Source organism: Typopeltis vanoorti, chromosome 12 (genome assembly GCF_054136105.1).
Source record: "Typopeltis vanoorti isolate ZY-2024b chromosome 12, IOZ_Tvanoo_1.0, whole genome shotgun sequence".
In the NCBI taxonomy this organism is placed as follows: Eukaryota; Metazoa; Arthropoda; class Arachnida; order Uropygi; family Thelyphonidae; genus Typopeltis; species Typopeltis vanoorti.
The window spans coordinates 77629097-77655395 of NC_143560.1; the positions used below are offsets into that span (position 1 = coordinate 77629097).

Genomic DNA, 26299 nt, shown 5'->3' on the forward strand with positions numbered 1-26299 from the left:
AAATGGTCGTCCAAATTTAAGTCATATTCATTTGCTTTAGATGAGAGTACGGATGAAGGATACAGCACAACTGGCTATCTTTGTCAGTGGCATTGATCAATGTGACAGAAGAACTGCTAGCGCTCGTACCTATAAAAGGAACGATGAAAGCCAATGATATTCTTGAAGCTGGCAAGTTCAGTGCCATTCAGTGTCAATGCTGCCGATATGACAGGCTCAGTATAAATGGAGCTGTTTAAAATCCAAAACAACTCTTCTTTGAGAGAAAATTATTCAACGTGCCCTTGTTTACATTTTACTAAGACGACATTTCTGAGGATGCATTCCCTAATCTTCGCCGGCATGCTTTGAAGATGTGCGCTTTGTTAGGAAGCACATACTTATTTCAGCAGTTCTTCTCCAGAATGAAGCATGTGAAGTCCAAGACAAGAACTCAAATTACAGACCAACATCTCGAGAATACTCTGCGCATACTGACTTCCAACATTGATGCCAACATCGACAAGCTGATCAAGAAAAAACATTACTAAGTTGCCCATTGACATTGTAAAAGATGAATGTTTTCTTCATCAAATTATCTTTTTTCAGGTATTGATAGTATTTACTTATCATGAACCCAACTCCTACCTACACTCTTAAAGCTGAGTTTGTTTATTTTTATAGGATTTTATGTAAAGTATCAAATGCACAGTGTTCCTTGTGAATCTGGAAAGCATCTTACAATTCAAATACCGCAGTATAGCTTAGCAGACACGGGCTTCGCTGAAATTTTTAATGGCCTGCACTGTCTGAAAGGTTGAAGACCCCCTGATGTACACAAACTCAACATTAAAAAAAGATATATTCCAACATGAACTAAACAATAGATTTAAACATCTTATTCTAGATGACAATTCTGATTTATCAGAAAGTAATGACATTATTTTATTATCCTAATGACATTAGGACTTGAAAGTATTGTTAAAGGTAGCGAAAGAAAAGAGTGACAGAGTTAGAATGGTTAGTCTGTTGCCGTGGTATGACAGAGAGGAGTTTAGAAGGAGGGCCATAATCGCAAATGACATTATGCGCAGGTTATGCAGATGGTGTGGTGTGGAATTCGTGGACATGTGGAATGAGTTTGAAGGGCGAAAGGACTTATACAAAATGGATGGCCTGCATTTAAATGGACTTGGTGTGCGGAGACTGGAAAGAGTATTGCTGAATGAAGTGAAAATGGATGTGCAAAACCAGGGAAACTAGAACTACCAAGGAGGGGGGGGGGGATGGATATGCAGACATCAGTGAGACAGATGAGTGTAAGAATGTATATAATGTACCCGAGCCAGCACTAAGGACAAAAAATGGGAATGGGTCATTTAGAATAACGCATCAATATGGGGGTGAGACTAAGGGATCACTGCATTTCATGTATACTAATGCCAGGAGTATTAGGAACAAGAAGGAAGAATTTTTGGCCTTGATTGGCTCTTCCTGGCCACAGGTTATTGGCATTAGTGAAACATGGCTGACGGAAGATGATATAGTTAGTGGGATAGAATGTGTAGGTTATAGTGTGTTTAGGAGGGACAGAGAGAATAAAATGGGGGAGGGGTATTATTGATGATAGCTGATGAACTGCAGCCAAGGAGAATTGAAGTTGTATCGCAGGATAGTGAAAGGAGCTCATTTGAGGCTGTTTGGTGTGAGACTGAGACTGGCAGAATAAAATATACAGTTGGGTGCTGCTATAGACCAGGTGATGGAATAGATGGCGGAGATAGTATGCATAGGGAAATTGATGAAATGAGTGGAAGGAGGGTAATTATTATGGGGGATTTCAACTATGGTAACATTGACTGGAAGGAGGAGAGGACACATGTGAGGAAGGAAAAGGATTTTATTCAATTATTAAGGGATAACTATCTGAGACAGCATGTAATTGAAAATACTAGGGGTGTGAGAGTGCTTGACCTGGTAATAGCATCTGAGAATTTGACTGTAATGAATATGACCATGTTGCCACCTATTGGTGAGAGTGATCATAAGGTCTTGACCTGGGAGGTGGCTAAAGGTATGGAATTTTCGATTAAGACAGGATATATGTGGAATTACCGTGCTGGCAAGTATGACAAGCTTAGGAGATTGCTTGGATCGGTGCCATGGCATGTACAACTACAAGGGCTGGATGTCGATAGAGCATGGGAAGTGGTCAAGAAGCATTTACAGGAGGTTATGGCTGATTGTATACCTAGGGTCCGAATAGTAAAACAAGTAGGGGTTAAATGGATGAATAACACCATTAAGCTTGAGCTGCAAAAAAAGAAACAACTGTGGAGGGAATTTAAAGAAAGGGGTGACCTGCAGGCACACGAACGGTATAAAGTGCAGGCCAGAAAGGTAACGAGTGTGGTAAAAAAAGCAAAAGCGGATTATGAAAGGAAACTAGCTACGCAAGCAAAAGAGAATCCCAAACAGCTCTTTCAATATGCTGCAAGCAAGAAAAAAACTGTACACGGCAAAATGATTTTAAGGAATGACAATGGTAAGGAGGTCACTGAATCAGTCGATATAGTGGAGTTACTGAGCGCCCACTTTGCAAAAGCATATCATCCAGGTGGTGACATTGAAAAAATGAAGGAACCATTAGTTTATATGGGAATAGTGATGAATGAAGTGGAGGTGGCTAGTCTATTACAGAACCTTAATGTGAACACATCTGTGGGATTGGATGGTATACCGGCACGGGTCTTGCGTGAAGCGGCTAAGGAATTATCAGTGCCCTTAACCATGTTGTTTAATCTGAGTCTTAGGTCTGGTTTAGTCCCGAAGGTGTGGAAAGAAGGGAAAATAGTTTCACTGCATAAAGGAGGATCCAAGACTACGGTTGCAAATTACCGACCGATCAGCATATCAGGAGTCGTTGTCAAGGTCTTGGAGAAAGTAGTCAAGGGAAAAATACAGGAATGGATTGATGAAAATGAGATACTGTACGGGGGACAGTATGGCTTTGTGAAGGGTAGATCATGCTTCAGTAACTTGCTCAAGTTTTATAACAAGGTGACGGCTGAACTGGATAAGGGAAATGGGTTTACAGTGATACTGCTGGACCTGGCAAAGGCATTTGACAGGATACCACATGGAATACTAATCCGTAAACTACAACATATGGGAATGGATATAGGGTTGGTGAGATGGATAGGTGGTTGGTTGATGGAGAGATATCAAAGAGTAGTTTATTCAGGAGTAGAGTCCAAAAGACGGCCTGTGACTAGTGGTGTGCCGCAGGGTTCTATTCTTGGACCACTGCTGTTTAATCTGTTCATTAACGATATACGGAAGGATCTAAGTGGAACAATTCATTTGTTAGCTGATGATGCAAAGTTGCGTAGGGCAATAGTGAATGCAGAAGATGTCAAAGTCTTGCAGGATGACTTAGATAGATTGGAGTTCTGGGCTAAGGAGAATGGATGTCAATTTAATGTGACAAAATGTAAGGTTATGCATTTTGGGGTGAAAAGATTAGCAGCAGTATACCACATTGGTGGAACTGTACTCCAAGAGATTGATGAGGCTAGGGACTTGGGAGTGTTGGTGGATAGGGAGATGAAGTTTAGGGGGCACACAGCAAAAGTAGCTAAATCAGCTCATCAACTCACTTGGTTGTTGAAAAATACCTTGACGAGCAGAGACAAGCAAGTTATTGTACCTCTGTACTGAGCCTTGATAAGACCTCATCTCGACTACTGTGCCCAGATTTGGTCACCTCGGTTCCTTCTTGATGGGGAGGAGGTGGAGAGGATCCAGAGGCGAGTAACTAAGATGATAACAGGTCTATGGAATGAACCATATGAGAACAGGTTGAAGATTTGTGGGTTGCAGAAACTAGTTGATAGGCGGAAAAGGGGAGATATGATTGAGACATTCAAATTGCCAAAGGGATTCTATAGGATTAATTCAGAGGATATTTTTGAGATCAGGACTGGTGGTGGGAGAACTAGGGGACACCTATGGAAGCTGGGCAAGAGTGTGGTTAGCAGGGGTGTTAGAGCTGAGTTCTTTACTTTTAGAGTGGTAAATGAGTGGAATAAGCTGCCAGAGTCTGTTGTGGGTGCTATGACGGTGAACGAGTTCAAGGCAAGGTATGATAGATACTGTGAGAATGTAATCGCATAGTTGTGTGGACATGATGTTTAGGGCCTCCCTCGATGAGTCTAAGGACTCCTGGAGTCGCCCGAAATAATAATAATAATAATAATTATTATTATCCAAACCCTTTTACAATGCTCACTTGAAATAGCTGGTACCACAGAACAGAAACAAGACAAAATTTCTGAAGAAACAAAACAGCTTATGAAGAAATGAAGAGAAATGAAACAATCAATTAACCTAGATAATAAAATTGAATACACTGAATTGTGCAAAATGATCAGAAAACATATCACAGAAGAAATGAGAAAATTCAATTGCAAACAAACAACCGTAGTCTCAAAAAACCCAAAAAAGCAATTGATGAACAGCAACAAACAGATGGTTGCAGTCAAACTACAAGATGGGACCATCACCAGAGATAGATATGCTACAGCAAAAACAGTTGAAGAATTTTACTCAATATTATATCAGGATGATGAATTAAATGAAGAAGAAGACAACTACGAAACAGCTGAAGTACCACAGATTCTAATAATAAATTTAGTTTAATCCTTTATCCAAGTGTAAGCAAACCAAGTTTGCACCTGAAGTATCTTCAGGGCTGCGGCAACTCGTGGTAAAGGTGGACTAAGCTCTCATCACTTGTCTTAGTATCTCCCATAATGCAATGCACATCTCTTTGCAGACATGTATAATGTATGTATAATGCATAGCATTATACATGTCTGCAAAGAGATCTGCATTATGGGATATACTAAGACAAGTGATGAGAGCTTAGTCCACCTTTACCACGAGTTGCCTCAGTCCTGAAGATACTTCAGGCACAAACTTTGTTTGCTTACACTATAATCTAACCAAGTGGGAAAAAAAAACTTCCAACATCTTTCTTTAAATCCAGAGTAATTTAATAATAAGGTGAGACACCTTTTGGCAACTCGTATAGGTAAATATGACTTCTCCATTACTTCCACCTCAGTATCACCACCTCTGGGTCGGGCCCCCACTGATGAGACCTCAAAAAAGGTCGAAACCGGTCTGGGTAGTAGCTCTTCCCTTAATGCATAGCATTATACATGTTCCCAAAGAGATGTGCATTGCATTATGGGAGATACTAAGACAAGTGATGAGGGCTTAGTCCACCTTTACCACGAGTTGCCTCAGTCCTGAAGATACTTCAGGCACGAAGTTTCTTTGCTTATACTTGGATAAAGGATTAAACTAAATTTATTATAGTCTAACCAAGTGGGAAAAAAAATTCCAATACCACAGATTCTACCAGAAGTTATGTAGAGCATCCAAAGCTTACAAAATGGGAAAGCCGCAGGTGGGGATGAAGTTGAACTTCTAAAAACTGGTGGAGAAATAATCTACAAACTCTTAGCAAAACTATTTACTTTAAGGCCTGAAGAAAAATGATGTACCAAGAACATGGAAGGCTACCCTAAGTCTAATACATAAAAAAAGGTGAAGTAGAAGACTTGAAGAACTACTGACCTATCAGTGGTTTACAAAAGTCTTAGCTTATAGGCTTTGTGCGACTCTAGACCTAGAACAACCAAAAGAACAGGGAGGCTTTCGAGGGGGATTTAGTACAACAGAGCATGTTGTAGATAATTGAACGGTGTAATGAATATCGATTGCCAGCAAAGGTTGGTCAATTGGTAGATCTCCGCTACTAATGCTCATGCAAGTTAAGCAAATCTGAGTGTGGTTAGTAGTTGGAAGGAGACCAATCGTTCGATGCTGTTGGCACTTTGCTGAGGACTGGCCATTCTCACAGGAATAACTTCAGCCTGTAAACTGATGTATGCCAGACCTCTGTACCCTCGAGGGCATGTGGGGATATGACAAAAAATGAATATCAGTTATCACTATGTCATGGTTTTATTGACTATGAGAAAGCCTTTGATTCACTTAAAACTTGTGCAATACTTAAAGCATTACAAAACCAACAAGTGGAGGAGCCACACATCAGGACCATCAAATCAGCATACACCAATGCCACAGCAGCAATTCATTTCAATGAAAACATCTCTACTGTGGCACAGTGGAAATACAGAGAGGTATAAGACAGGGTGACACAATATCTCCAAAATTATTCACAGTGTGCCTAGAAGAAATAGTCAAACTTCTTGATTGGGAAGGGAAAGGGTGACACAATATCTCCAAAATTATTCACAGTGTGCCTAGAAGAAATAGTCAAACTTCTTGATTGGGAAGGGAAAGGTCTGAAGATAAATGGAAGATATTTAAGCCATTTACGCTTTGCAGATAACATAGTTATCTTTACTTCAACTGTGCATGAATTACGGACTCGTATCCATGAACTCCAAATTGCTAGAAAAACAGCTGACCTAAAGATAAACCTAAAGAAGATCCAAGTTATGTTCAATAGCTATGTCCAACCAGAAATAATAATCAATAATGAAGAAATTAAACAAGTAGATCATTACATATACTTAGGGCAACAGATATCAATGGAACAAAATATCATGGATGAAATTAAAAGGCGCACGATGCTTGGACAGAAAGCATTTGGAAATTTCATTCAATATTCAAAAGTCAACTACCATTATGCCTGAAGAGAAAAATTTGTAACCAATGTATTCTTCCTATACTGACATACGGCTGTGAAACATGGACACTAAATGCAAAGGAAATTCAAAAATTAAGAACAACACAATTTAGTATGGAAAGAAGTATGCTTGGTATCACAAGATTGGATCATAAAAGGAATACATGGATAAGAAATCAAACCAAAGTCTCTGACATCATAGGAAGAGTGAAACATCTGAAGTGGCAATGGGCTGGACTCAAAGACATGATCAACGATGGACAAAAGAAGTACTGGATTAGATTCCGAGAGGAAAAATGACCACGACGCTGACTTAAATCACGGTGGATTGATGATATCATCAGATTTGCAGGAGCCATGGATAGACAGTTTAGGAGTAATCTTGGAAAGGCCTTCATCCAGCAGTGGATCAACAATGGCTGATAATGATGATATATATATATATATCATATTTACTCAAATATAACTCACCTTCGTGTATATCTTGCACCCCTAATTTTTTTACTTTATGAAAAAAGAAATTAAAAAGTTTCGCATATACCTTGCACACGAAAAAAGTTTAAAACTTTAAGAAATAGTAGTGAATGTTATTATGGAAGTTTTAGATATTCTGGAATTTGGTTGAAGAGAATCAGCATTTCAACTCACCAACTGTCTGCTTGCTTTTGTTGTTAAGTCGCACGATCTTTTGTTAATACCGCACCAATCATATGCGAGACCGGTAGTAGCGATAGCGAATAGCAGATTCTTAAGTAAGTCATACCCATTTTCAGTTTTTATAAATCATGGTGATATTATGATTCCTAAATGATAAAAGTACAAGCAATAATGAAACTGTTTGCTTTTAATTTAATTACAGAGGCAATGTCGCTAAAGATTCAGATATGTCGCGTGATGAAGGTGAGTGGCCGATCGCATAAATAATGTTGATAATTAAAATTTAAATGCATTAATTTTATAAATAATGTGAGCAATTATAAATTATAATGAATACTGAGAATTTAATTATAAACGTCAATTTAATTTTTTCCTGAAAATTTTAGTTTCCAAAAATCCCCGCATATATCTCGCACCATGATTTTTTAACGATTTTGGGAAAAAAAGTGCGAGTTATACTTGAGTAAATATGGTATATATATATATATAGATAGATATATGAAAAGAAGTTCTGTTCATTATGGGATAGTAAGGCACCTGATGTGATCAACAGGCTCTATATCCGAGTAGCCTAGCCTTGAAGATTTTTCAGGTGTAAAGGATTAAAATAAGATTATAATTTCTTTTCTAGTATAATTTATTTTGTATCCAAGCAGAAAATCTTTCTACAAATGTAGTAAAACTTTGTTGCCCTTCTTAGAAATTGGTTGAACGTGAACAAAGTTCCAAGCTGCAGGATAGATACTGCATAAACAAGAGAGAATAAAAATGCAATATAAAATAGCATAATGTATGGAGCAGAAGCATCCATAACAATAGGAGAAATGCCACCAGGAACAGAAGATTTATTTGGTATTCCAGTTTGGACAAGGTATTTTTGCTGACTGCTCCTTGCAAAAAATTATTATATATATATATATATTTGTCACAATCATCAAAGCAAGAATTGTAGAAATTCTTTCAATAACAACATAACAGACTCATAGAAATACAAAACAGGAAACAGGCCTATAATAGCTACAGCTAATAGCTTTGACAAGAGATCAGAAAGAATGGACACTAGTTTGATATGATCTGATTTGATATGTTTCCTGCTTTTATCCTTTTCAAAATCACTTTTGGATATGTTGACAATTTGCTTGCAGCTATTTTGAGCTTTACTATAAACACAAAAGGAAGATGAAATTTCTGATTAATGTAAATTAAAATATGCTTGACTTGACTCTTCTCTTGTACTACATGTACCCTTCTTGGAAAACCAAAATTTAGAAAGGGATGACAATTTAAAGAATATAAAAAAACAGGAAATTCTAAGCTAGAAACTCTCTGGTCTAGTATATCTGAGTGATATACACACAAATGGCACAAGTGAGACAAAAACAAATCATGAAAAGTGATGTGAGCAGTGATTTGTAGATGTGAAATTTGAGTTTACTAAACGCATCCAGTGCAAGTCTCCAGGATTCTCTAACTAAATTGCATAACTGCTGTAACAAATTTTACAAGAAATTCAGCAATAAGAAGATCAAACTATGAAAAAAGCCAAAATCACAGATCAGTTGCATTCTTAATAGAGAACCTACAGAACAAGTAAAATATTTCAGCTATTTAGGTATAGTTTTAGTGAAAAAAGGTAATTAAATTTGGAAATAGACAACAGAATAAGCAAAGCTGGTATATCGTGGGGAGTCAGTTAAATATTTTTGTATGGAATAGGAGAGGAATTAGCTAAAACACCAAACCAACTGTATACAAGACAGTGTTCAAACCCGTTTTAAGTTATGGATCTGAGAGTTGAATTAGAAATAAACCACTTAATCAAAGACTAGAGACCACATATATGAGAGTTCTGAGAAAAATTAAGGAAGTGAACATATGGCATCAATAGCAGAATCATATTAAAAATGAAGATATAAAGGAACTTTACATTGTTAGCATTCAAGAATGTGAGAGCAGGACAAATCTAAGGTGGTATTGTCATTTAAACAGAATGGGAGAGGAAAGTCTAGCAAAAGAGATGTTTGATGCCAAAATGGCAAGAAATAGACCCAGAAGAAGACCAAGATGTAGGTGAATTAATTCAGTCAGAAGTCCCTTAGAAGAACGAAATGTTAGGTATGACAATACTGGAATGCTGACAAGTAATAGACTAATTTAGAGGAAAAATCTTGATAGTAGATTAATAATAATGTAGTGCTGTCATAGTAACCAGAACACCACTTGAGAGTACACATAGGAATTGATGATGACGATGAAATTTCAGTTTCTGTTAGGAAAAATAGTATGATTTACAGAATAAACAGCCCTGCCTACTCCCTATACGGGAACAACATAGGCGTTAGCTGATTTTTTATTTTTTTATTTATTTTTTTTTTTTTAACTGTACCACAGAAAAGAAAAATGTTGGATTTATAATGCCTGACAATGCTGAAAACATATGGCATACTGGAAGAAAATGGGGTAAAGAAAATTGTACTTACTCAGGAACCAAATGTGGCCTTTTTGCACTTTGAATAAGCAAAGCAGTAGCATTATGCAGAGACATGACACCAATTTACGATGCAGTGATGCCTAGAACCACATAGTTTGTACTTTCCTCTGATATGCTACACCTCAATCTCTGATTACATTAGTTCACTCTTAGACAGCTGTCTACAGTCTGTCCACTAATGTGAAAATATTGTATGATGCAAAAAAAAGTACTGAACTTTTATATCCCCTTCAGTACACACACTATGAGACATGCCATTCAACTACATGCACATTAATAGAAAAGCACATGTAGAGTCTAGGTGATTACATTTAGCTGTAGCAATGGTGTTAATGTTGGAAGAAAAAACAAGCCTACGACATGTTTGTGAACAGTTTATTCATTGTTTCCATAAGAGAACCCCCAAACTAGAGTGTCATCATTGCCTTAATCGAGAAGTTCCAACGTTCTCCACAATGTAAAGGTCGTTCAGGGAGACGACAAACTTGAACACAAATGAGAATCATGAGCATGTACTAGAGCAAGTGTTACATTCTCCTAAATGCAATCAATACAGAGAATACTTAAGGAACTGGGTGCCTTTTTGTATATCATTCAGGTGGGTCAGGGGTTTAACAGAAACAGATTATGCTGCACGGTGGGAATACTGTGCAGGTATGCTGGCAAATGTCTACGAAGATCCGTCCTTCCTCCATAATGTCTGGTTCTAGGACAAAGTACATTTCCATCTAAGTGGTCATGTAAACAGACGAACCTACAGGTTTCTAGGTTTCTCAAGACCTGAATTTGTCCAAGAGAAACCTCCTCACAGTGAGAAGGTCCCTAAATGGTGTGCAGTTTCCAGGCCATGGCATAATTGGGCCCTACTTCATTGAAGAGGGCGGTGTAAACATGACCTTGAATAGAAAACACTACATTGAGAATATGTTGTTTCCTTTCGCCCAGGATTTGCATAGGATGTGTCATGGTTCTAGAGCCTATTTATCAGAACACTTCCCTGAGAGGCTCATTTTAAGGTTCACAGAATTTTAAAGTTCAATTCTATGAACCTTAAAATTCTTCACATTCTCTAATTTAGTTGGAACTTTAAAGCCCTTCACATTCTCCTGATCTCACATCACTTGATGCCTTCATTTGGAGTATGTTGTAGGAATGGGTATTCCACCATGAGTAGCCTTCAAACCCTGATGAACTAAGGGATAAAATTACATGATATATTCAGCAAATGTCCCAACCCTTGTTCTCCAAGGTGACAGAGAATCTTCACATGCATGAAACCTGTCTTGAAAGACAAAGTGCCCATTTCAGCATGTATTCTACCATCGTTAATGCTTTCGATCAAGATTCCACTGATAGTTGTAGATGTACATATCATGTGTAAACATATATTTATTTGTTAATAAACCCATTTACTCCAAAACATAAAATCGTTGTAGTTTGGGTTTGTAGAATTTACTCTTGGTGGGGATATATTGTTGGATGTGGAGGAAATAAGAGATTTTGGAGGTGACGGTGGATAAGGATCTGAAATTTAGAGGACATATTGACAGAAATGTGAGGACAACACAACAAATTCTGGAAATGATGTGGAGGATAGTGACTGATAGAAGTAGGGAGATTCTGGTTCCATTGTATAAGGCTCTGATTAGGTCATATATGGACTACTGTGCACAAATTTGGTCACCTGGTTTTCAAAAGGATGAAGGGATTGGAAAGGGTCCAAAGCAATTGACCAAAATCGTTTTTGATCTCTGGAATGTTGAATATGAAGAAAGGTTGAGATGATGCAATTTGCAGTCTAGTGGACAGGAGGTAGAGGGGTGATATGATAGAGACATACAAGTTAATAAGGGGTTGTTATAAGATTAAAGTTGAAGAGGTTTTTCATAAAATGGTGGAAAATTGGTGGAGAACAAGAGGTCATCCCTGGAAGCTGTATAAGGAGGGTGTGAGAAACAAGGTTTTTGCATGGAGAGTTGTGAAGGAGTGGAATGCATTGCCTGAGAGCATAATGTCTGAAGAATTTGAATGTGTTTAAGGTATGGAATGATGAGCTATGTGTATGACAAAAGCGACCTCCTAGATGAGTCTGTGACTTCATCAGATCTTAGGATGATAATAATAATAATAATATATCAGTGTCTCCTCTTCTCCTTTTGTTGGATGTTTCTCAGTGGAAAAAAAATAAATTTCCAGATAATCTTCCTGCAGGAAATCCACTCAGCCTCAAATGTGACAATCATTCTCCCCCCCCCCAGTTAGGTCATAGTTGAAAAGAGAAATCAAATTAAATCATGAATATTAAAATATTTGTAAGAGATGATTGACAGCATCAGGAAGAACAACTGATAACAAACCTATAACACAATCAGATTAAGATAAAAAGAAGATACATCCTCTTTAACATGAAAATAACCAAAGCTGGAAGAAAGGAAGTACAATATGATGTTATACTCTTAAATAAATCCAATACAAGAGTGCAGGATTCTCAAACTAAAATGATTAACTACTGTATTCAATTTGGTAAGAAAATCAGCAATAAAAGGAGAGACTATGAAACTAAGCAGGAACACTGAAAACATCAACTGTATCAGTTAGGAATGGAAGCAGACATTGTGACCGTAGCAGAAGAACCTCGGCAGGAGTTCCTGAAAATGAAAAGTGACCGTCATCTTCTGCAAGAGGAATTGGAAGTGCTCAGTAAGGAGATTCTGGAAATTAAAACTGAGTTAAATGTGTTGAATAGAGAAATTAGGACTATGGGGATTACTTTAGCTGAAGTAACTAAAACAGGATTAAGTATGGGAGAGTCTTTGGTGATTGATGAAGTAATAAATAGTGTGGGAGTGATTGGGAGTCAAAGAATGAAAGCACAAGAGGTCTAGAAGAAACGAGATGTCGTGAGAGTGAGGGAGTAAGTAAAAGAGCATTGAGTAATGAAACTGGGAGAGTCATGCTGAATAGCATAGAAAATGAGGCCGTGAGTGATGCTTGCTTGGACTTGAATGAAGTTATGACTGGTAAAATATATGGTGATTCTATGATTAAGGGTATGGAGAGCAGTATGCCTGAGGAGTGCTTGGCTGGTGGAACAATAGAGAGAGTGGCTTTAGCAATAAAGAGAGGGCATGATGCAGAAAAGATGATAGTTATGGTGGGTACAAATGACTTGAGTGGTAGCATAGATTTGGGTAGCAAAAGATTTAAGACTATTGCTAGATATTGTGAAGAAGAAAAGTGTTAATGGGAGGATAGTGTGTGTGCTGCCTCATTTTGACAATTATGAGTTAAGTAGACGAGTGATGATAATGAATGATATGATTGCAAGAATGTGCAAAAAAAGAGGTCTGGAATTTGTTGACGTCTGGAGTGTGCTGCTTGAAGGTAAAAGACAGCTGTATGCAAGAGATGGGTTGTATTTGAACATGGAAGGTCATAAGCGATTGAAGAAGTTGCTGTTTTCTGAAGAAGTTAAAGTAATTGGCCAGGGAAACTAAAATTGAAAAGGTTGAGTATAAGAGGGACAAACTTAAGCAGTGATTGTATATTTGTTGATCCTTATTCACAGAATAAACTGCAGAATAGAGTGGATAAAAATCGGCATGGGACTACTGAAATTAGTGACATGTACATCAGTTCTAAAGTTGGTACAAGAACTAAAGGGATTCTGCAATTTTTGTATACTAATGCAAGAAGCATTTGAAATAAGATTGAAGAATTTTCGGCATTAGTCAGTGCAATCTCACCAAAAGTCGTAGGCATTAGTGAAACTTGGCTGTCAGCAGAAGATGTGGTCACTGGAATTGAATGTGATGGGCACAGTATTTTCAGGGAGGATAGAGAAGATAGAACAGGGGGAGGAGTACTATTGATGATAGCTGATGAGTTGCAGCCAAAGAAAGTAGTATATCAAGATGATAGACATGTGAATGATAGTTCATTTGAGGCGATCTGGTGTGAAATAGTGACCAACACAACCAAATATACAGTTGGTTGCTGCTATAGGCCAAAGTGTACAGGGTGTGATATTGAATTCATGCATTAGCAAATTAGTGCAAGGTTAGTGATTATCATGGGGGATTTTAATTATGGTGATATAAATTGGAAGGAGGCAATATCACGTAGCAAAAAGGAAATGGAATTCATACATCTTCTATGAGATAATTACTTGAAACAGCACATAACTGAAGGGACAATTAGTGTGAGAGTGTTGGACCTGGTCATTGGTTCAGAGGATATGTGCATAAGTAAGGTGTCCTCGTTACCTCCAATTAGTTAGAGTGATCATGCAGTATTGACTTGGGAGGTTGCAAAATTTGTGGATTCCTCTCTTAAGAAGGAGGATATATACGGAACTACAGGTTAGGCAATTATAACGAGCTTCGGAGTAAGCTTGCAGCTGTCCCATGGCAGAACATATTGCAAGGGAAAGATGTTAGCAGCGCATGGGATAAAATAAGCAGGTGTCTGAGGAAGGCAATATCAGATTGTGTCCCCATGGTCAGGAACACAAACAAGGTAGGTGTTAGATGGATGAGTAGTAGTAGTATCAAGCTTGATCTGCAAAAAAAAAAAAAAATGTTATGGAGAATTTACAAGGAAAAAGGTGATCAGTACACCCATGAGCAGTACAAGGCTCAAGCTAGGAAGGCAGCATAGTAAGAAAAGCTAAATCAGATTATGAGAAGACCTTAGCCAAAGAGATCAAGAGTAATCCCAAAGAGTTCTTCCACTATGTGGCAAGTAAAAGGAAGAATGACTTCGGAAGGATAACTTTAGTGGGTGTTAATGGTATTGAGGTGACAAATTCAGATGTAATAGTAGAGTTACTGAGTGATCACTTTTCAAAAGTCTATCACCCAAGTGAGTATATCTCTGTACCTGTAGCAATAACTAATGTGAGAATTGAAGTTAAGAAATCAGAAGTACTTAGTATATTGCAAAATTTAAATGCAAACACTGCTGTAGGTTTAGATGGAATATCAGCTCAGGTGTTCGTGAATGTGCAAAGGAATTGTCAATGCCTCTTACTTGGTTATTTAACTTAAGTTTGAACTCTGGTATGGTCCCTAGGGAGTGGAAGGAAGGCAAAGTAGTTCCTTTGCATAAAGGTGGCTCTAAAACTGCAGTAGTTAATTACAGACCAATCACTATCTCGGGAGTGGTGGTAAAAGTATCGGAGAAGTTGGTTAAAGACAAAATTCAAGAATGGGTGGATCAGGATATGATACTTTACAAGGGCCAACATGGTTTTGTTAAAGGTCGATCCTGCCTAAGCAATTTATTAACTTTTTATCATAGAATGACATCTGAGTTGGACAAAGGAAATGGCTACACAGTGGTACGTCTGAATTTTGCTAAGGCGTTTGCCAGGATACCACATGGAATACTGTTGCGCAAATTGGAGCAGATGGGGATGAATACTAAACTGGTGATATGGATAGGAGAGTGGCTCAAAGAGAGATACCAGAAGGTGGTGTATGGAGGTGACCAGTGGTGTACCTCGGAGCTCTGTGCTTGGGCCACTGTTGTTTAATTTGTACATAAATGATATAGGAAATGGCTTAAAGGGAGATATTCAGTTGTTTGCCGATGAAGCAAAGTTAGGTAGCGAAATAAAAAATCAAGCTGATGTTCAGAGTTTGCAGGATGATTTAAATAAGCTGGCGAAACAGGCAAAAGGTTATAGATGTCAGTTCAATGTGGAAAAGTGGAAAGTTATGCATTTTGGAATTAAAAGATTATCAGCTGTGTACTACATCGATGGAATGGTACTCCAAGAGATTGATGAGACTAGAGACTTAGGGGGTGTTGGTTGATAGGGAGATGAAGTTCAGGGGCCACATTGATAAGGTGTCCAAGATTGCACATAGGATTACTTGGTTATTGAGGAACACACTAACATCCAGAGATAAAGAGGTTGTTATTCCTCTTTATAAAGCACTGATACTTCCACATTTGGATTACTCTGCTCAGGTCTAGTCACCTGGATTCCTTGGAGATGAGGAAGTTGTGGATAGGGTTCAGAGAAGAGTGACTAAGTTGGTGAGTGATGTAAAAAATGCTCCCTACATTGATAGATTGAGAGCTTGTGGATTGCAGAGGTTGGTTGATAGACGGAGAAGAGGGGATATGATAGAAACATTTAAATTACTAAAAGGTTTTTATAAGAATGTCCGTGCAGTTAGCCTAGTGGCTTTGCGCTTCACAACCATATGCCTGGGGAAGGACTGTCCTAGGTTTGATTACCGTCGACGACGTGAGGAGCTTAAGGATCTTCCTCAGCCATAGCCAAGTTAGCCGGTCTTGGGCATGGAGAGCAGGGTTTTATCCACCAGTTTATCTGGGGATTTTCTTCCCGCAAGCAGGCAAACTGGCCCTGTGAACACACAGGTATACAGTCAGGAATACTTAGAGGCATAGGGCTGACCATCTTATCCTCGTATTTTGGTTACGAAATCCAAGCATGCTTGGAAGGTTGTGGGCCTTAAAGGCCTATTAAAGCCATTGGGAAGGATAGGATAGATTTTTATAAGATTGATGCAGGGGGAAATGTTTCGGCTGTGTGATAGTGATGGAAGAACAAGAGGTCATCCCTGGAAATTAAGGAACAGTGTGGTTAACAAGGGTGTTAGAACAAGGTTTTTTGCCTGGAGGGTGGTGAATGAGTGGAATGCATTGCCTGTCTCAGTTGAGAGTTCTTCATCTGTAAATAAATTCAAGAAGAGATATGATAGATATTGTTTTGATAGTTTGGGTCTCCTGCGATGAGTCTAATGACTCCATGGAGATACCCGTCATAACAATAATCAATAAATGGAGAACCTGCAGAACAAGTAAAATATTTCACATATTAAGGCACATATTAAATATGGAAATAATATCATAATTAAAAAGCTGGTATGATGGGAAGTCAACAGAATAAATTTAAATCGAATAAGAGAGAAATCGGTCAAAACACTTAACTATCTGTATACAAGACAGTGTGGAAACCAATTTTAACTTATAGACCAAGAGTTTGGTTAGAAATAGAAAACTAGATCAAAGACAGGAGACCAGAGATATGAGAGATGTTAGAAAAATCTGGAGGACAAACACACAGCATCAACAGCAGAATTGTATTAAAAATGAGGATATTAGGAAGGAACCTGACATTGTTAGCATTCAGGAATTTGAGAACAAAGTATATCTCCTAAATGAGACTTAAGCAGAATGGGAAAAGAAAGGTTAGTAAAACAGGTATTTGTTCACAGGATAACAGGAAAAAGACCATGATGTAGATGGATTGATACAGTAACCAAATGAAATATCTTTTTAACAAATAAGAAAGAAGCTTAGAAGACTGAAATAAGAGATCTGAAACAATGCAGTCCTGACAGATAACAGATTAATTTGGAGAAAAAGTGTCAAAGGAAATTAACTAATGATGTAAATTTTTCGTGTAGCATAATATCCTATATGCTCTCTGAGGGTACATATCAGGAATTTGATGATGTTGAGAATTAGAAGAAATAAAAAATCTATACCAGAAAAGATTGTTAGATAAACTGGAAAAAATAAACGGTAAAAAAACAAACAGTAGAAGTAAACTGGACAGCTTTTGTGAGATACTATACATAAAGTAACAAAAGAAGAATTAGGAGAAAAAATTGTCAAAGATAGACACCATGGTATAGGTATACATTAGAGATGAAAAGTAAATAAGTAAATAAAACTTCCAACAACTATCTCTAATCCATATTATTTTAATAATAAAGCATGACACTTTTTGACTACTTGTATATGGAAATATGACTTCTGCATTACTTCAACCTTGGTATCACCTCTGGGGCTGGTTCCCACTGATGAGACTTCAATAAAGGTTGAAACTGGTCTGGGTAGGGACCTTTCTCATAATGCATAGCATTATACATGTCTGTAAGGACATGTGCTTTGCATTATGGGATACTAAGGCAAGTGACATGAAGTCATTAGCCTCTATATACGAGCTGATCTGTCCTGAAATTACTTCAGGTGCAAGCTTTGTTTGCTTACACTTGGATAAATGATTAAATCCAGAATATAATTTCTTGGGATCTTTAATTTATTATTATTATCCAAGACCCCATGGAGTCAAAGACTAATCTGGGAGGTCCTTTTATCATACACACAGTTCATCATACCATGCTATAAACAAACTCAAATTCTCTGCAGACACCACACTCTCAGGCAAGGCATTCCAATCATTCACAACTCTGAATGAAACAAACTTGCCTCTCACTCCCCTACTCACACCTTCTTTATACAGTTTCCAGGGATGACCTCTGGTTCTCCCCTGATCTCAAACTATTTTCTGTAGAACCTCACCAGCATTGATCCTATAACAACCCCTTACTAATTTGTAGGTCTCTATCATATCTCCCCTCTTCCTCCTGTCCACCAGACTCTGTAAGTTGCATCTTCTCAATCCTTTCTCATACTCGACATTCCAGAGGTTAGAAACTACCTTAGTCAGTCGCCTCTGGACCGTTTCCAACATCTCTTTGTTCTTCTGAAAACCAGGTGACCAAATCTGGACACAACAGTCCATATGTGGCTTAATCAAAGCCTTATACAATGGAACAAGAATCTCCATACTTCTACAAGTCAGTGTCCTCTTCCTCATTCCCAGAAGTCTTTGTGTTGACTTCACAATTTTGGCTATGTGCCCCTAAATTTGAGATCCTTATCCACTATCACCCCAAGATCTCTTATTTCCTCCACCTCCGACAATATATCCTCACCAAACATAAATTCTGCATCCCATCTTTGTTTTCCAAATTTTAAAACTTACATTTTGCAACATTGAACTCACATCCCCATTCCCATGCGCAATCGCTCAGTTTATTCAAGTCTTCTGTAAGGCCACAACATTTTCACTACTCTTTATGGTTTGTCCCAACTTCGCAGCATCTGCAAACAACTAAATATCTTTATCCAAATCTTCCCAATATCATTAATATAAAAGTTAAACAGTAACGGCCCTAAAACAGACCCCTGAGGCACACCACTAGGTGACTTTGCTTTTCCTGGATGTTGCTCCACCATACACAACTTGTTGATACCTGTCAGATAGCCAGTCTTCAATCCCATGCACCAATCTAATATCCAACCCCATCCGCTCTAGTTTGACTATCAACTTATCATGCGGTAATCTATCAAAAGCCTTTGCGAAATTGAAGTATATTACTGTGTATCCTTCTCCTCTGTCGAAGGAAGCAGTCACCTTATTGTAATAAGTAGATTACTAAAACATGACCTCCCTTTAGCAAATCCATGCTGTCCATCAAAGATAATACCATTGTTGTCAACCCAATTCTGGATCCTAGTTCTCACAAGCTACTCCAACAACTTAACCACATCAACCACATCACCTGACACACAGATAGGTCTATAGTTTGATGCTTGAGTTCTATCACCTCCTTTATGAAGTGGCACAATCTTACCCTCCTTAGGAACTTGACCGAGTGCAAGACTCGAATTAAAAAAATATGTCAAGGCCAGAGTCAACTCGCTGGCACATTCCTTCAGAATACGTGGTGATATATTATCAAGTCCTACAGCCTTATTTACATCTAGTTTGCTCAACTCCCCATACACCTCTTGTTCATTTACAATCAGTCTCTCCTCCCCATCATAAACTGCTCTCAATCTCTCCATGAAGTCACATTCACAAGGTTGAAAGATCTTTATGAACTCTCATTAAGTATCTCCACCACATCTTCCACAACAGCTGTCTTTATACCATTTTCTCCAATCAATGTCATCCTTCCATAATCATTCTTTCTTTTGCTGGGCTACATATCAAAAAAACTCCTTAGGATTATTTTTGGTTTAATTAGCTAACTGCTGTTCATACCTCACTTTAGCTACTCTCACCAACCAAGTCAGCTGCCTTGCCTGGTCTTTGTAGTCCTCATGGAATTGGTTATTTCCACTTCTCTTATGCTGCTTCCATAATGCCCTTTTTCACTGTATCGCATGCTTAATCTCTGTATTCATCCATTTTACACCTACCTTATTTAGCCTTCTCAAGGCCTGCATCAATATATTTAGACAAGATTAGAATACATTTAGACATGGTATCTACTAGATAGTTTTTGAAAATCCCCCAAGCTGCATTGATCTCTTTTCCAGCTAACTCCTCATTCCATGCTACAGCTGCAAGCTGTCTCCTGAGCTCTTTATAATCACCTCTCCCCCCCCTTGTAGTTCCACATATACCCTTTTCTTACAGAGGTCTTCACACTGCTGGCAACCACCCAGGTAATCACTTCATGGTCACTCTCACCAATTGATGTGTGATTTGACATCTCATTTATAATTACATCCTCTGAAGAGATGACCAAATCCAAGACCCTCAATCCTCGTGTGCCCTCTGTTACATACTGTCTGAGGTAGTTATCCCTCAAAAATCCAAGAAACTCGTTTTCTTTACTTCCAGTTGCTATCTCTTCATTCTAGTCTATATTGCCATAATTAAAATCGCCCATAATGATCACTCTTTTCTTATTTGCTTGGCTAATTTGATTATACATTTCATAGTCACTACTATCCACATTACCTGGTCTATAACAACATCCAACCAAATATTTCATTCCATTCACCTCTATCTTGCACCATACTGCCTCAAAACCACTGGCACTATTTCCCTCTTGCACCTCTACTTTGTATGGACATAACTCTTTCTCTATCCCATTTCTCTATAACATCAATAGCACTCGCTCTCCCTTTTTACCCCTTCTATCCACACGAAACACATCATACCCTTCCATCTCTATTCCTGTCAGGATGTCGTCCTCATCTAACTATGTCTCACTTAATCCCACAATTTTTGGGTGAACAGATTCACTTAGTGCAACTATTTGATCTGCCTTGTTTCTTCCACTTCTAGTATTTGTATACAAACACAACAGCTCATTCCTGGATCTACAGCTAGTTCCATTGATACCACTCATTCGATATGATCTCTCCATGCTTGACTGGGGCCATTTCCCTTTCTGCTCATTCATTTTAGAATATTCATTCCAACAAGAGATTAAAAGTTTAATGAAAGAAGAGAAACTACATTTCACAGATATCTACAAGACAAAATAAATACTTAAACGTATCAGTGACATAAAGTAAATGGTGAAAGAAGGAAAACTAAACAAAAATAGGGCATAACTACTTCAAAGAATTAGAACATGATTTTTATGGTACTCAAAGCAGAATCTGGAAAATCATACAAACCCAAAAGGCAGACCTAAATGAAAGTATAAAACTAACACGTATAGGATTATAAATGGAGATAATTTTAAAAATCTATATACAGAAACAAATAAAGATAATATAACTAAGCCTAATGATGTTTTATTTTTGAAGAACATAATGTAACATTTGAAATAACAGAAAAAGATATTCTAAAAACTCTTCTTCTTGAGTATTCTGCAATTGAGCAGGTTCTTCTTTCAGTAGCAGAAACTTTCCTTCCACTCTCTTCTGTTCTGAGCCTTCTCTTTCAAGGTTGTGTACCTGTCTCCATTCAGCATGTCATCTAGCATTGTTTTCCTTACTCTTCCTCTGGGTCTTTTTCCATCTATTTTTCCTTCGATGGCATCTCTGATGAATCCATTCCCTCTCAGAATATGTCTGATCCAGTTTCCCCTTGCTTCTTTTAATCCTCCTTAACAGACTTCTTACTTCTTCTACTGTTTTTAAGATCTCTTCATTAGCTATTTTATCTGTCCATTTGATTTTTTCCATCCTTCTCCAAATCCACATCTCAAAGCTTTCCAAAATCTTAATTTCTTCTTTCTTCAATGTCCAAGTTTCAGCTGCATAGAGGGCAACACTCCACACACAACATTTTATTAGTCTTTTCTTTAGGTTTCTATCCATTTTACTTCTGAATAAATTCCATTTTCTATTAAAGGCATCTCTTCCCATCGCTATTCTTGCTTTTATGCCACTTTTACATCTTCCATTACTGCTAATAACACTTCCTAGATATTTAAAATGTCTTTACTTGATTCAATTTTTCCCCATTTATTCTGATATCCATATTTGCCTCTTTCCTTGCTATTTTCATTACCTTTGTTTTTCTGATGGTAATTTTCATTCCATAATTGATAGAGGATTCCAGTAATCTGTTCAACAGTGTTGTAGTCCTGTTTCAGTATTTGATAATAATGCCTTGTCATCTGCGTATCTTATTGCAAATATCTGTCTACCTCCAATCTTTATTCCTTCTTCCATATTCTCCAGTGTTTCTTTAAACATTGCTTCAGAATACATGTTAAACAAAAGTGGTGACAGAGAACAGCCTTATCTTACTCCGCGTCCAATGATACTGGTTCTGTTGTACCATATACGTCTCTCACCATGACAGTTTGTCCCATATATAGTGAAATAATTAGGCTTCTGTAAAATCTCTTAAAGAACCAAAAAAAAAAAAAAAAAGAAATGAAATAGATAATAATAGAAAACAATTAGGAAAATAATTATGTGATATTCTAAATACAGTATTTAAAAAATAAGAAATACCAAATGACTGGCAAAAAGCATAACAATACTAATCAAGAAAGGAGACAGAGAAAATTCAGAGAACTACAGAGAAAACTATGCACAAAAGTAATTGGAAATTTTTGATGAGCAACAAGGATTTAGGAAAAACAGATCAGATGCAATATATTTATATAAAAGCAAATAATGGAGATCATCAGAAAACAATATATCTCTTTACATGTGTTGTATTGATTTAACTAAAGCATTTGATGGAATACAGTTAAAAGACATAATAACCACATTAAAAATAGGAAAAATACCAAAACAAATTTCAGAACTAATTAAGAATATACACAGATAACCATTCTATAATAAACAGAAAACAAGGATAGACTGAAGAAATCAAAATAACCAAATTAGACAAGGTTACGTATTCATTAAGTCCAATTTATTTAATTTAGTGATTGATGAAATAATAATAATAATAAAGATGACCTAAAAAGATTACTAAATACATTCAATAATGCAGCAGAAAAGAAAAACATGAAGATATCAAGAGAAAAAACAACAACAACTAAAACTATGATATATGCTAGAGAAACCATGAGATGTAAATTAGGAATCAGAAGGGAAAACAATTGAACAATTTAGTAAGATAAAAACATTTAGGAATAGACATTAATAACTATGGCATCACACTAAATGAAGTATACAAGAAGTAAAAGCTAGCAGAATAAATTAGGAATCAGAAGGGAAAACAATTGAACAATTTAGTAAGATAAAAACATTTAGGAATAGACATTAATAACTATGGCATCACACAAAATGAAGTATACAAGAAGTAAAAGCTAGCAGAAAATCCAGATATCTGAACAACCTCACATGGAAGAATAAGAATGTAAAAAAATAAATAAATAAAACTCTACAAAGGACTTGTCAGAACAGCATTAACATATGCAGCAAAAATACATGCAATGAATGCAAAAATTACACAAATTAATGAAACCATTGAAATGAAAAACTAACTAAAATTACGAAAAAAAGTTTTTAATGTTTTCATCTTAAGCATGATAATATTAAACAAAATTAGGAATTCACAATTCAGAGAAAGGTGTAAAACAATAAACAACCAATAAACAACTAGATCCAAAAACAGAGAGAAGAATATGGGCTTTTTCAACTGAAGGTGAGTTAGTCAACTTAGGAGGTATCAGGATTTTTTCTCCTGGACTCTTGGGTTTTTCATCCCACATACAGGCAAATCTGCCATGAGAACATTAAATTTAGAGGCAAAAAATAGGGTTGGTGGGTGGGTGATATTGATGAGTACTTGGATTCCTTGGAGGTGTCACAATATGATAATAAAGAATAACAAATGGGCAAAAAAAAAGTAAAAAACTGGATATGAAAGGGAAAGAGGAAGCAGAGGAATGCCAAGGAGAATATTGGCAGTATAATGGTCTTGGAAACAGCACCACAAGCAACTGGCTTTAAGAAGAAATTATTTCCTACTCACAAAAATCCTCCAGTACATAAACTATGAATAAGTCTGACTGCACAGTGCACACTTATATTCTCCTAGAATTACTATAGATTTATTCTTGTTCGATGGAAATCTCCGCATTCCCATGTTCCAAAAAACTAAATGTAATGTAAGGAGAAAGATATGATAAACAAAAGACTGTAACAAGGTGTGAATGTTGCTCTCCAATCAGGAAAAAAAAAAACGGTGCCAATCACAGAAGAGTATCAATTGCATGTAGATAGAAACGATCATTTTACTTTATTGATAACATTTTTCAATATTACACAAAAATGTTCAGAATTTTAAAATTAAGGCATAAAAATCTGAAAGTCATCCAACAATCCATACTTCAACCAAAAGTGTCATATTTGGATTGGTATTATAAGCTATATTCATTATAACAGATATTATATTTGAACTAGACAGTTCAAATTATGCAGCAATTCAAATTATACTTTTAAGCTGGAATTGTAAACACTGTAAATTATATCCAATTAATCTTAATAAACAAATAGAGTAAAAGATACATGTCATGCATCCAAAAATCTTACAAAAAAAAACTTACCAGGCAAATGCTTTCAAGCGGGCCTCAACACTACGTTGCCGTAAACATAAACGTGTTAGAGTTGTTCCAATTTCCTTTGTGGCTCCTGAGGAGAGGGACAAATATTCAAAAATTATATAGATAGTAAATGGATCAATTTTCAATTCCCCATCATTCTGCATTGTTTACTATGGAAAATAGCATATTATAATGCTAGAATTTTTAATGACAATAGGGTGTATAACTCATTTCAATTATCCTACAGTGTTTCAAATATCTAAATACAAAACTGCTCTGGTTCTAGTAATTATTCCTCCTCTAGGTGAATTAACATCTTCTTATCCCTAAAAAACAAAATATGAAAGTAATCCTATCATTGCAAGATTTTCTTGGTTAGTTTAAGCCAGTAATTTTCTTGAAAACAAAGGTGCATAACTCAAAAATCAACTTGTTGAAATTATTCAGAATTAGAGGAGATCTACCGAGAACACCACTACAAAAAGTGAAAAGAATGGCTCTTCCTGTAGATAATGATGCAACAGAAATCATCTGGATGCAAAAGTGGCAGTGGCAGGGTACACAAAAAGCTATAGTCAATAGTTTTGGCAAGAAAAGCAAGTCTGCCATTAGGTTTTAATGGAATTCAATATCAGTTTTCAATGTGCAGATAATTGTCAGCAATTATTTTGTGCTCTGATATAGATAGAAAAGGAATATGGCAATTTTTTGGAAGCAAAAATGTGTGAATTTGCAAGAATGTGCAATCATCAACAACAACAACTGCGTGTGCATGCGCACACACACGCACACACACACAAAACAACTGAAAACAGCAACAATTCAAAACTAACACTAGCCAGTGTGAACAATGTCTGCTGATATCAAGGGTACAACAACATGTTTAATATGAGCTGAAAACATACATACTAGTCTTCAAATAAAGTATCAAGGATACAAATAACTGAAGACAAAACTCGGGACCAAAGAATTCTACTATCTGGTAGAAAAGGGGTTATTACATATAATTGCTATGCATGTGTAAATTGAACATGTTCTTCTGGCCAGTGTGCATGTTTTGCAGGATGAAAAACCTCAGGTTCTGAAAAGAAAACCCTGCCACCTCCATAATGAGACTAACTTACCTTCAGTTAAAAAAGTCCTGATAAAGGTTCTTTACATCCCAGACAGGATTTGAACCCATGCCTTTCCAACCAAAGTGCTTTGTCTATACCTGAATCAGCTACAGAGGTTGCTATAAGATAAATGTTTTATATTAAAAATGTTACTCAAATGCCAACTGCAAGAATTCGTGTTATCAAGTATGCTATTTCAATTATTGTATGATATAGTATTCTTAATTATGTAAACATTAATAAGTAAGATGAACAAACTCCTAAATTAAATATTACAAAACACATAGAAGTTTTGAACAATTTCATAAAATATTCTGAAATAATAAAGATCTAAAATATTTTGATAAGTACTGCTAAAACTTTGCAATTATTAAATGACTTGGAAAGCAGATTTTCTGCACTAGCAACTTTAAGAATAAGATAAGAAAAACAAATTAATTAATAAGAAAAGTATGAAGAACTCACATCTAATAAGTCGTATCAGTGAAATTCTGTGAAACAGAATATAGATACAGGAATATCAGTGAAACAGAATATAGATACAGGAATGAGCTGCTATGTTTGTATACAAATGCTAGAAGTATGCAAAACAAAGCAAATGAAATGACTGCATTGACTGAGTTTGTTCACCCCAAAATTATCGGAATAAGTGAGACATGATTGATCGAGAATGACATCCTGACAAGAATAGAGATGGAAGGGTATGATGTATTTCATGAAGATAGAAAGGATAAAAAGG

The 26299-nt window shown here is 36.7% G+C and overlaps 1 protein-coding gene across 1 annotated transcript in view; it reads right to left on the reverse strand.

The window, feature by feature from the left end:
- LOC150100909 (protein MTSS 1-like) overlaps positions 1-26299 on the reverse strand; it is a 499461-nt gene that overhangs the window by 310310 nt on the left and 162852 nt on the right. Inside the window, exon 4 of the mRNA XM_090401934.1 lies at positions 24449-24533. Within this exon, the coding sequence (XP_090258060.1) occupies positions 24449-24533 (85 nt within the window). The remainder of the gene's footprint in view (positions 1-24448; positions 24534-26299) is intronic.